This window comes from Haplochromis burtoni, unplaced genomic scaffold (assembly GCF_018398535.1).
Source record: "Haplochromis burtoni strain Fernald_Lab_line unplaced genomic scaffold, NCSU_Asbu1 Contig_75, whole genome shotgun sequence".
NCBI classification, from domain to species: Eukaryota; Metazoa; Chordata; class Actinopteri; order Cichliformes; family Cichlidae; genus Haplochromis; species Haplochromis burtoni.
The window spans coordinates 498,861-512,045 of record NW_024582436.1 but is presented as its reverse complement, the minus strand read 5'-3'; the positions used below and the strand labels follow the sequence as shown (position 1 = coordinate 512,045).

At 40.8% G+C, this 13,185-nt stretch overlaps 1 protein-coding gene across 1 annotated transcript; it reads right to left on the bottom strand.

Moving 5' to 3' along the window:
* Positions 1 to 507: 507 nt before the first annotated feature.
* Positions 508 to 10,822, bottom strand: shox (short stature homeobox). Its single transcript, XM_005935820.3, is given in 7 exon segments — positions 508 to 2,352; positions 2,719 to 2,872; positions 2,875 to 2,940; positions 4,870 to 4,958; positions 5,144 to 5,201; positions 8,559 to 8,767; positions 10,369 to 10,822. Coding segments are annotated over 7 exon segments (951 nt in total). The 5' UTR covers positions 10,616 to 10,822; the 3' UTR covers positions 508 to 2,224.
* Positions 10,823 to 13,185: the final 2,363 nt, after the last annotated feature.

The window sequence follows — 13,185 nt, the reverse complement described above, 5'->3', positions numbered from 1 at the left end:
CCACTGTGTATCCAAGTAATTTCTGAGGACTGCAGTGCTGTTCGTTTGTCGAGGGTATAAGGAAAATTACACTTACACTCCCCAGGAGGATTAGTTCATGTGCAAAACCCCAGGCTTTTCGTGCAGTTTAACAAGTTTGAACAGTATTTTTTTAAAGTCGTGTACAAATATTTATAACTTTATTGATAGTTTACTTGTACAAGATGTACATTCATATTTTGTGACTCAAAAGGGTAAAAAAACAAACTGTACGATGATTCATGTTTAGGCATGCTTGCATATGAAATGGTAATCATTTTAATGGGTACAACAAATTCCATGGATTGTTAAATTCAACCGTCCCTGAAATGTTTGTAAACTCGGACACGCTACATTTTTTTTTTTTTTTTTTTTTTTTTAGGCAAACAACTTACTACAGCCACACCCCCCACGCCACCCCCCAATTCAAAATGAAACACTTAATAAAAACATACAAAAATAAATGCAAAGCCATGTAAAAATGTACACTTGTAGTTCAACTATTTAATCTTTCATAAACTTTCAGACAAAATAATAAATAAAACACCCATATGCTTAATTTAAAATGGAGACATTAATAAACATTTCTAAATGGAGGTCTGGTAAGACAGAAAATGTTGTTTGGAGACTGATCGAGGTCACGCGGACCTGAAGCGGATCCATATATTTAGCACGGGTCTGACAGCAGTGTTTAAAAGGTTGTCAAAATAAACGGTATTTCATCCCAATGTTTTTTCTGGAACAATTTGTAGCATACACGTTGAATTTATTTGGAAATTAAGGATGAAAAAGACAAAAAAAAAATCACATACAACATGCAAAATTAAACTAATCGTATCATAAACAACTGCTCGGTTTGGGTTAGGGTGCTGATTTGCTGATAAAACACTTTTTCCTAAAAATGCAAAGAGCAAAAAGGATTTCTTCGACCGTTGGTGGAGTACTTAAGAGAGCTTATTTTCATGTACCTTAATTTCTGCTGAATCCAAAAATGTGCTCATGTCTTTCCTCATAAAAGCTGTGCCTGATGTATAGAAAATTGTCTGAATACATAGGAGGTTATGTAGGGATATGGCACCTGGTCTTTAAGGGGGTTTTCTCGAACTAAACAAAATATAGACTGCTGTAGAAAAACTGGTGGGTTTGGCAAATAAACTGAACACTCCAACAGTGCATGAAAAAAATAAAAGTAAAATAAAGTCATTGGGTCTCTTTATCATTGAGGACTAACTGCTAGCTGTTTTTACTTCTTTTTTTCTTTTTTTGCTATTTACAGTATTGCACTTAAACTGCACACCATTGCATTTCAGTTTGACTGATGCTTTCTTCATATTTTTTCAGAATTACAAAAGAAGAAAAGAGGAAAAAGGAAAATCCCATTTATACCCTTTATCTAAGATAATTGTTCTTTTTGCTGATCGCGTGACGATATCAAACCCAGCTCCCCGCTTCAATTAATAAAGTAGTATCTGCTTGTAGTGCCATTTGTAAACACCCACGTGCGAGACCTGAAGTGCAAAGGCGATCTTCACTTCTTTACCCAAAAATACAACACAACAAACAGAAAGGAAAGAAAATAATAAAGACAGAGCGAGAGAGATAGAGCACACTTTGAGGGAGAAATGCAAACCAAAAGTCTCGCCAGCACATGCCCGACAACACAGAGCAACGTCTCTCCAGTCTGCGACTAACAACAACAAAAAGAGGGAGAAAAAAAAAACAAACGGATTTGTTGCTTTTGTTAGAGCATAAGTCCATCAGAAGAAGGGTATCAGGCTCTAATGGAGGCCTTTGACTTTGAAGGTGTCGGGGGGAGCATGTTGGATGGCAGTGTTTAAAACAGCTGTCGAGTGTTAATGTCAGGTGCGGATGGAAACCAGTCCCAGTAACGGTCCTCCATTAGAGCTCATGCACTTGGCAGCAGCAGGGAACACAGTGGTTGGAGACAAATATGGCCTTTTTTTGTTCTTTAAATGTTTTCTTCTTTCGTTTCTCTAGTGAGGAGCGGGGCACGAGGGGAGGGAGGGGGGATTGGGGAGGCGGGTGAAGGTGAGAGCCGTTCCAATACCTCGGTGGGGTGATGTTTGGGTCTGTTTCCCCCCCCACACACACACAAGTTTAACCCTTTGCATTGTCAACATGGCGTCAGCCAGCGTCAGCGAGGCTCTGCTTTTGGCCCTGCTGCTGCCTGCCAGTTTGCTTTGTTCTAACATCTTCTGGTCTGACGGGCCCCGGGCCTGGCCCTCAGACAGACATCCACATGTGTTTGTACGGTCCTTGGGATGTGATCTGTGCCTGGAGTGGACTGAGCCACTGGCCCCGCAGAAGTCCTGCCTGTTGGGCGAAAAGTAAAAGGTGATTTCATTGGTATTTAATTACCGTTCTCTACAAGTGGTTTGTTTTGGCAGCTGGTTTTGTGACAATTTTCTCGCTCCCCTCCTCCTTTTCTTTTCTTTTTTTATTTTCTTCCTCCACTGTTCTCCCCCTTTCTCTCTCACACCCACTCTCTCTCTCCCCCTCTCTGTTATGTGTTCCTCTCTTTCATTCTCACTCAGTGTTTTTGTTTATTTTAGTTTTAGCTGTGAGTGTCACGGCCCTTTCACAGGCTCAGTCTTGTGTGAGAGGCGATTATGGGCATCAGGCGAGCGGAGGGGCAGCCCGGTGGGGTCAGAGTCCCAGAGCCTCGGTGTGTTTTCTTGCCTTGAGTCGCAGGTCGGCGATGCTCGAGTTCTTGCTGTTGCTTTTGGCGGCTGCTGCCACCGCCGCCGCCGCCGAGGCCGAGTCGGCCAGAGATGCGATTGGTAGTCCGAAAGGAGGGGGCGGGAACATCAGGTAGGGCGCGTGAGCGGCCAGGTGAGGGTGCAGGTGAGGGTGGGAGTGGGCGGAGTGGGTGACCCCTTCCAACTGGAGCTGTGCTTGGACCTGCAGAACAGTGAAAACGTAAAGTCAGAATGAGCCCCTCAGGACAAGTGTGTGTGTGTGTGTGTGTGTGTGTGTGTGTGTGTGTGTGTGTGTGTGTGTGTGTGTGTGCAGAGAGGATTTAGGTTTCACAGTCTGACACTATTAAATTCCCCCTCAAATGTTACCCCCTCAAAGCTGTTGCTTACAGTGTGTTTTCTATGAAAATAGTTAAGGGCTGCACTCTGCGCTTTAGCCCTTTCTTCATGTCAGCTATTCTAAATGTTAATGAATCATACATTGCTCTCAGACACCACATCCAATTTAATCGCCTAGAATCAAAGTCTTTCTAGGACCCAGAACAGATTTGTTTAATTCAGACTGAGGACTATGGTATACCCTTGGAAATACGCAGTCTTGTTATCCTGATTATGTATTCAATTGCATAAATAAACTATTTTGCACTGAAAAGATATTCACATATTTGGAGTTATAAATATTTATCCAGACATATTCCTGAGTCAAGGGGAGAAAAAAAAGAAAAAGAAACCATAAGGAGCATAGGATATCAGTTTTCACATTCTTGGCAATTATTTTATAAGAAGTAGGTGAAAATTAAGCATCCGCTTACTTCAGAGGGAGAGAGCTGAGCCTGTTGCCATGTCTCATGTGTTTCAAACACCACAGGAAGAAGTGGGAAAACTCAAGTATTTCTAGCTTTCTTCTCCAACCAAAATAGCACGATAGAAAGTCAAAGTTTTAACTTGACTAAATATTATTTTTAGTTGTATTTTAGTATAAAAATGCAAAAAGGGAGATTTAAATCGAAGTTGTTAAACGAAAGGGAAAATTAATTTGTACCCGCGAGTTTGTAGTTGCTAAGCGCTGCAGTGGCATCCGAACAAAACCTTCTGCAAAACAACAAATTTTTCCACGTATCGCGTTCACCGAAAGAATCGGGGAACAAACTGCAGCCGTGACTGATAATTTCCAATTGTATAGTGCGAACGCGATTGGTTACACAATGCAGAAGGACCACTGGAAAAACAAATCACAGTTATGAAACTTGATTTTGTGGGTTATGGCAGAAATTAATCTGTCTCTGAAAATGGAACAGGTGACGTGGGTTCAGAGTGATTGTGTGCTTTCGGCCCGGCACACACACAAACTTTGCATTGCTTTAAAAGACACAAGTCTTTACTTTTTTGTTGACAAGAGGTCACGACCTTACCCATCCACCAGCCGCTAGCCATCTCCTCGTTTCCCATGCATATGCAGCGTTGTAATATCTGAGTCCATGCATGCCTAGTGCCTGTTTCAACCTCGTGCAACGTGCCTCTCTCTCAGTATGCAGGCCTCAATCCTCCACCCCTGCCAGTGCAGCTCAACGCCAATATCCATCAGAGCCCACTTCATTCCCCGCTTTCATCATCTCTTTTATGTGCTCACGCCCGCCGCACTGTTGGCTTAATTAGGCCGTTGCTTTTAGCCAGGGTCAAGCAGACAACACAGCAACCGGGACGTAGAAGCAGACAGCAGCAGATCAAATGTCTGCCCACCTTTCCTCTCCCTGTACGGTCCAACCTTCTCCCCACAGCCAGAAGGTGAAAGGTGCACTGAGGTCTGAACACCCCCACCCTTTCACTCCCCTCTCCACGTATGCACTCTTTCATCACTTCAGTCTAATAGCTGCACATGGCTTATATACATGCATGTGGAAGCACAAATATAGAAGGCCCACTCTGACACCAATTCCACCGCATATCCAAGCGCAAAACAGTCCAGTCTCAACTTTTACATTTATTTGACGGGTTTTTTTTAGAGATGACGCATTACTTGTCACCACTGGATTATTTATTTTCCTTTTTTACATTTAAGCTTATTTTGGTTTCTGGATTATTTTTAGATTTTTCAAGCTTTGTCAATTACCGCAAATATGAAAACATGGCCTACCTGTTGGAAGGGCATCCGGAGGGCGCCCATATTGACATAGGGTGCTACTCTGCATGCGTCAAGGGGACTGCCGCTGCCCAGAATAACACCTGGAGAGAAGGGAAAGATGTCTGTCAGACAGCCAGACAGTTGTTGTTATGTGAGATGAGGAGGTCACAACTTTTTTTTCACATGCAGTCATAAAAATGGTGAAACTGTGTCAAAATGTAATCAGTAATAAATTCACTAATAATAATATTAAGAGGCCAAAATAAAGGGAGCAAATTGCATTCACCTTTGTGCATCTGGTTTTCTTGTTTTCGACACTTTGCTCTCCTGTTCTGAAACCAAACCTGCAATCGAAAGAGAAAAGAACTGATTAGAATAGATGCAAACAGTTTCTATCCGATTTGTTGTCATATTTAAATAGTGAAATTAGATTGTCATAAATGGACAAATTTTTTTTTTTTTTTTGGAACCAGGCAAATAAAAACAGGGGAAATCCAACACACGCAAGCAAATAAAACCTAAGTCAAGTGTGTTCACAAATAAATACGAATTGTAATAATTTTCAAAGAGGAAAAAATATTAGACTGTAAATGAGACTAAACTAATTTATAGATTAAAAAACATACTTTTAAAACTGAGCTAAATGGACTGGTTCTTATATAGCGCTTTTCTACTCAAAGCGCTTTACACAACTGCTTCATTCATACAAGCACTTTTTTCTTTGCTCTGTCTATCTAACATGCACACAGAGCAACATGGGGTTAGTATCTTGCCCAAGGATATTTGGCAAATGGGGATCGAACCACCAATCTTCCGATGACCTGCTCTATCTCCTAAGCTACAGCCACTTAAAGTCACTGTAACTTAAACAAAGTTCTAGTAGGGTTGTAAGAAAAAGTGTAGCAATTTTACAAGGATACTGTGATCCTTCAAATAAATAAATAAATGTCATTAACTACCTTCCAATTTGCTGACTGCCTTTGAAGCTGCAGGCTGCGGGCCTATTGTTAATCACCATCAACTTAATTTGCCTCGTTGAATAACATTATCTCCCCTCCCCTTCGACCCCCGCGATGATTATCGTTTACAGATGCGAAAATTAGCGACCGGTGGCGGACCACAAAGGGCGCCGACTGATGATGTTGCTGACGACTCGGGGTGCCGTGACGCCGTTTTTAAGCTGCGGGGGAGCGACGTGCAACATCGTGTCGATGGGACTGCAATAACAGGGGAAGTCGATAAAGCGTCCATTAGGGACCGAGGCGAGAGAGCAGGAGATAACAACGAGGCGAAAATTACGAGGAAAACAAATGTCTCGCTCTCAGCTTCACAAAATATCATCCAAATATAGTTTTTACAATAAAACCACAGCAGTGAGATTTTCCTGTCAATGCATTCAATGTCTATAAATCCTGTCCACGTAGAGTACATAATTATTATTATTATTGTTATTATTATTATCATTATCATTATCATTATTATTATTATTATTATTATTATTGTTGTTGTTGTTGTTGTTGTTGTTGTTATTATTATTATTATTATTATTATTATTATTATTATTATTATTATTATCATCATCGTGGTGTAGGCCTGAAGCTAAACACTGCACATTGTCGTTATTGTTTGCGATTGTTTACGCCGTGAGTTATTAGCTCTACAGCGGTAAATGATGGTAGGAAAGGTGTTTATGAAAATCCCAGGTGATTTTGCATAGACGCACAGTAATCCCTCAGATAAATCAAGGCTAATATTAGACGGGCCCGAGATCAATTCCAATTACGTGCCAGTATGTTAAGCAAAGTGAACTACACTGGTTCAGACAGTTATTTCTTCATTAAGGGCCACTCAATGATGCGCTTCACAAATACCCTAATCTCATTTCCTTTTTGATTTTTTATTAGAGACAGTGAATAATGACATTTAATTTAGCAGCGCGCCAGAAACCCAAAGATATTAGTCCTAACCGAATTACTGCCTGCTCCTCACCAAGCTCTCATAACTTTCAATTAGATTCATTGACAGCTGCTCGGAGCGCAGGTTCACAGCCTGTAACAGCCCTGCTGCAATTCGCTCTCACTAAATCTGGAGAAAACATGTGCCAGTGCGCACCCCCCCAAAAGACAGCCTGAAAATGCTTTATTTTTTTTTTCCTTCATCTTTTTCCCCCCAAAAGAGAACATCGGTAGGTTCCGAATGTCTATTTGATAACATAAAACACACACACGCAGACTCGGTCTTTATCAGTCATATTTCCTCCATAAATAATTTTAATGCACGCACTTTATTAGCGATAATCGCAGTGTACTGCTGTCAACTAAGTCCGCTCAGGAAAAAAGGTAGTCGGTGGCTTATAAAGCTCTATGATGCGGCTTATTCATCCGATTAGATATAGCTGAACAGCAGCAGAGTTGGCCCAGAATTGAATTATTTCTAATCTGTTTTTATGGGGACACTACATCAAGCCAATGGCAGATATTACAAAGAAAATGAGGAGCGATACGAGTTGACATAAGAGCGCGTCCCCTGAAGCAGCCATTCAGGCTCTTCATTCATTTTAATCACTGGCTGGATTTCTTTCTTCTTTTTTTCTACCCGCACTGATGCTCGGATCGGAGGCACAAGGCTCCACAGGCCTACCGCTGCAAGTTCAGCTGGCTCTGAGGCTATCCATCCCGGACGGTTTACAACTGGTTTACTGCTACTGTACGTGAATCTTTCATTAAACACACACTTTTAAAAAATAGTTATTTGTCATACTTGTTAAGAGGGCCTGGTGAACCCTCTACATTTGATATTTTCCTAAATAAATATTTTTTTAAATAGTCAAATCTGCGGCAATTGTGCAGTCATGTTTCTAACATTTATAAATGTCGCAGTGAAACCGTCTCCCTGTAGGAATATTAGGACACCACAGAGAAAGCTAGACGGGGCTTTACAAACCTCCCCATAGGAATATTACAGCAATATTTCAGACGTGGAGCTTTTTCACTAACAAGCTGGATCATTTATTTGTCAAGTGGTCAACCTGTCACTAAACTAATGAGCTCCTAGCTTTTTATTCTTCTGTTTTTTTATTTATTTATTTACTTGTATGTTTCAGGACACACGATGCGACCTGTTTATGTTCCAAAAGAAACCAGAATTTGTTTTTAAAAAGTCGTTTTTTCACGTGGCTCACACGCAGTCTTTCGTATTTCGAGTCATTTCAAAGGATTTTAAACGTGCTCAGTGTGCGAGCAAACACAACAGAAAAGGTTTATTTAAAGGCTCCAAAATGACTGCACAGTTTTATAATATATTTTCACGTTTTTATAGCGATATGCGTGTTTTATAGCAAAGTTATTTCACGATGGATCCACATGGTCCGGTTTTCCACCTCAAAAGCTAAAAATATATTTTCTTATATTTTCGGTTAATTACAGTGGGGTTTCCTTATAGAACAAATTAAGGGCTGGCTAGATCACTAACATATTTCCCACAAAGCAGTGATGCCACTTAACAAATCACCCACACACACACTCGAGCTTACAAGTGTTGCTTAACAACAGCAGAAATATTTTCACACTACAGCCGTCAGACAGACAGACAGCAAAGCTTCTTGGCCGCTCCTCACACAGCAGCAGCAACAGCACGATTTCCGCTCTGCATCACAGACACGAGAGTGAAGAAAGTGAGTAACCTATGTGGGAAATCCTCACCTGCACTCTGGCCTCGGACAGTCCCAGCCTCTGGCTCAGCTCCTCTCTCATGAAGGCGTCCGGGTAATGCGTCTCGTCGAAGAGCCGCTCCAGCTCGTTGAGCTGCTCCAGGGTGAAGTTAGTGCGACTCCTCCGCTGCTTCAGTTTGCCCTGTGCATCTTCATCCTCGGACTTCACGTCCTCCTTTTTCTCCTTACACTCATATATCCCTGTTAAACGGCCCACGGGTGGTGGGGGAAGGAAACAATTATTATTATTGTTTTTTAAAGGAGAAGATGCGTTTAAAATTCACACATGCACATATTCCAAGCTCAAAACACACATATCACAAGTGCGCATTAAGGGTTCCCCCCCATATAGTCAACACTGGGCCCTGACAGGGGGCCTTAGGCCTGGCACTTTGACAGCAACACACACACACACACATTACACAGCTTAGTTCTTCAATAGAGAGGCCCATGGCTGCATTTCCAGCCTCCATAAGTCAGCGTGTAATGTCAGTGCCGTAATGGAAGTAAATCAGTCAATATGGAAGCCTAATAAGGGTATAAGCGATTTAAAGAGCAGAGAAATAAGTCCCGGCTAAACGGAGAAGATTTAGGCCTAATTACTCACCTCCATAAAACAGACCTTGGTTATTTTAGGATATCCATAAAAATCATCAGCCAACAGATTTTTTTATTTAATCACACCATTACGCTGCGTGGCTGACAGTACACTATAGCCTAATAAAAATAGAACAGCCTATGTAAGCAGCTATTAAGTGTTATCAGTGTTAATTTTAGCAACACAGCTGACAACTGCTGCAATTAATGGCCTTTTCTGTCTCATTTTACTGTTTGTACTTTGCTGACGCCGAACTGCTTTTTTTTCTCTCAAATGAAAGTCATTTTAACTTAAATAAAATCCGATCAGTTTATGTTAAAAAAGACAGATTTAATTTAAGTTATAGGGCTGATTATTGCGCCATTTTTTTAAACTCTTCTTACAGGATAAATATAGAAACGAATCCACTAAATCATAGTTTTCTGCCCACTGCACATTTGTGACTGCTGAGTGAAAGGAGGCCTGTGCTCCTGCTGTATGCTACTTCACAGACTGGAAATGAATAAAGTGATTTTTAAAAGGTAGATCTATTTATGTTTTCAGCTTACACACGATTTTGCAACTGAAAAAATAAAAAGATTTATTGCTACTCTAGAGTGTGCAGTCTAAGGTAGCGTGGCAATCGGCAGTCCTGCAGGCTATGGGTTTATACACTGCATCATAATTACATTATATTTAAGCTTTTAAACAACGCCTGCTAGAATGTACAAGAATACATAATTTACTAATAAAGGCAAAAGAAAATAGACTGCAGTGCTGACTTAAAGTAGGTTGTTGCCGGATAGTTTAATACCGGCATAAAATGATGACATATAGTCCAAATAAGGCTAAAATCATTATTAAACATTAGACATTTAATACGATTATATTCTACAGAACAAATCTTGCTGTATTTTTTCTTTCCTTTCGTTTGCAAACTATCATTAAACAGTTAAAGCGATGGTCTGGCGAAGGGCCCGCCTCCTGCTTTGTAAAATTATCATTGCAATAACAGATTAATGCGTTAACTTTGGGGAACTACATTGACTAAACGCGGTTACGTAAATTCAACTCTTTTTTTATGCGCGTGGATTTTGTAAAATTATAATAATTAAAACAACAACAAGAAAAATGCATCGCTCCGGACACACCAGACAGCCGAACTTGAGACATTTTCCCCGACATCACGCGGGAGCATTTCTCACAATTAAAGTGAAAACCTTACCCTCTGTCGCCCTCGTAACATTAAAGTCCTTCAGTTTCTCCTTCTCCAGCTCGACGTGGTCCTTGAACAGATGCACCGGGCAGTGGTTGCTCTCCGTAATGTCCTGCAGGTTTGTCTCCGGGCTGCCCAGCTCCCTCGCCCTTGTCAAGCCGCTCTCCAAAACTTCCCTGTACGTGATACTCTCTTTGCTGCTCTCCTTGGTTTTCTGATCGAACGATTTCGACACGAATGCCGTAAGTTCTTCCATGGTCAGCTCTGTCGCTCAGTAGTGCTCCTGCTCAGGGAAATCCACCGTGAATTCTCAGCATATACCGTCTCTATATACCAGTGTACAGCTCACGGATACGCTCTTTTAGGAGGCTGGCAGCAGCGATAGATAGAAGGGGTGGAGAGGAGGTGAGATCACTCCTGCTGTTGTGACTGTGTATTTGAGAGCACACTATTTATACACGGCCACCTCAGCCCAGCGCCCCCACCCCTTCTTCCCTCGGATCTCTGTGTCTCGAGCAATTACAGGCCGGCTCGACTTTGCAGAATTCAACTTTCAGCAGCTTTTTTTCCCTTCTTCTTCTTCTTCTTCTTCTTCTTCTTCTTCCACAAATCAATGATGGAACTGATGGAGGCGGTTAATTGAATTACGGGGTCATTAAAATGCCTATGGTGGCTCACTCCTGTGAGGAGGCTGTATATGGCTGTTGTGTCTAATTAATTCGGCGAAAATTTAATTAACGCGATTAGGAGATAGAAATGCGGGGTTTGTGGAATTTCGCTTTGATTTCCTTTGTCATTTGTTGACAAATGTGTTTGAACCTTTATGTGCGCATGAGTCACCAATAGCTTCTGGTTTATATGCTTTCTGGACTTGTCTGAACTGGAATTAGCACACAAGATTCCTGAGAGCAAAAGGCACGGAGGCAACGATCAGCATTATAAAGTTGCGAGTGAACTGAAAATATGAGGACTCGCTTCACAATGAACGGGTACTAACGCTGAGCCAGTGAAAATTACAATAGATATTAATAATGCCTAAGTAATGTCTGAAAAAAATAAGTGACCCCCTCCTCCAAACATTTATTTTCCTCAAAAACAAGTGCAGCCAAAATTTATTTGATTGGAGTTCTGAAGTTATTTTCCACTGCCTACTGCAGATAAGTGCATGTCATATAAACGCATACAGCAAAACAGCGGAAAGTAGCCGCATATAAAAGCAACAGATGCATAATTATCGGATAATGGTGTAATTAATATTTTGGTGCTCTAAATTCGGGTCTCTTTTGAGTATTCAACTGGAATCCTTCGCGGTTTCCGTTTACAAATAGAGAATAGAAATCAATAGATATCAGCAGTGAAAAAATGTGCCCTCTTTTTCATGGGAATAAGTGAGCCCATAATGGCTTAACGTTATCTAAGTCGTTCATCAGTCCAGCACACAAACACAAAAAGGCCGAGAGAAGAGTGCGATCCCCTGGGTCTGCCGCCCTGAGCGGCCCGCCACTGTGAAAGTCTCATATCTCAGCCCTCTAATGACTCGGTTTGATGTCTCTCCATTTATCAGTAAGCCCGCTTCACATCACTGCGGCTGACGCACAAGTCGCGGTCTCTCCCATGTTCCATGAACTGCGCCTTTTGTTGTTAATAGACCTAAATCCTCTTTAAGACGCAAATCTGCGCTCCCAGTCGTGTGCCTCGATATCATCCTACAATAAAGCGGGGTTTACAAAAGACGCACGTGTCTGTAACGAAATAAAACACCAATGGGGTTTTATAAAACGGAATTAAAGGCGATATTGAACTTCTACGCACAACTCCTGCGCTCCATCTGACTTTGAGGGTTTTTTTAAATACACTTTTTATTTTTATTTCTTTATTTTGTCCTTTAAAGGATATTTGTGTTGGATTTGAAATTGGATGTACATGCAAAAACTAAAAAAAAGTCAGACACAATAAACCAGTTTTTAGAAATATAGTATTTTGCTACCACAGATGATTTTTTGAAAAAGTGTTGTTGAATGGTGTAGTCACACCTAAACCTATGCAACATTCTCTCAGTGAGACCAAAAAAAACGCCAAAACATTTTCCCAGAATGATAAAGGAAAACATATTGCCAGAGGGCCTATAGGCAGCGCCTGTTTAATATGAATGACGAGCACGGCGCCCAATTAAAATAAGACAACTTATAGCAGCGTGTTCTCGTGTATCTGCTTAATGTTTTACCACGTTTTTATGCCACTTCATTGTTTCTGCTGAATAAACAATAACCGAAGCAAAGACACATTTCTCAGCTCCACTTTCTCTAAATATTTATTGCACAGAAATGTTTCTGCATGTAATCTGACAGACATGAGCCATGTGTCGGCCAATCAGCAGCAGCCTGGAGGAATATCAGAAGAAATCCAGGAGGGATGCTCTTTACGCACCAACGCTGGTGTCGCTACAGTTTAGTGGCCAAAAAAAAACCTCTTAAAGGGGCCTCAATCATAACTACACTTGCCGTTCATTCCCCACGATTCAAACACCCCCTCCTTTCCTGCTTCACGGAGGAAAACACGTATTTTATTTTATTTTTTAACTATCCAATAACTTAATTATTATCGGTTCAGGAATCGTTATTTTAGCCGAGACAAATAACAGCTACTAAGCTACTATGTGGCAGAGTATAAGATAAAACATTATTATTATTATTATTATTATTATTATTATTATACAGTAATTTAATTATTTATTTTATTTAATTAATTTAAAATTTGTACTTTTTTGCATTTCTTTTTTCTAAAGCATACATGTATAAGAATAACGTTTTATTTTATTTGATGTTA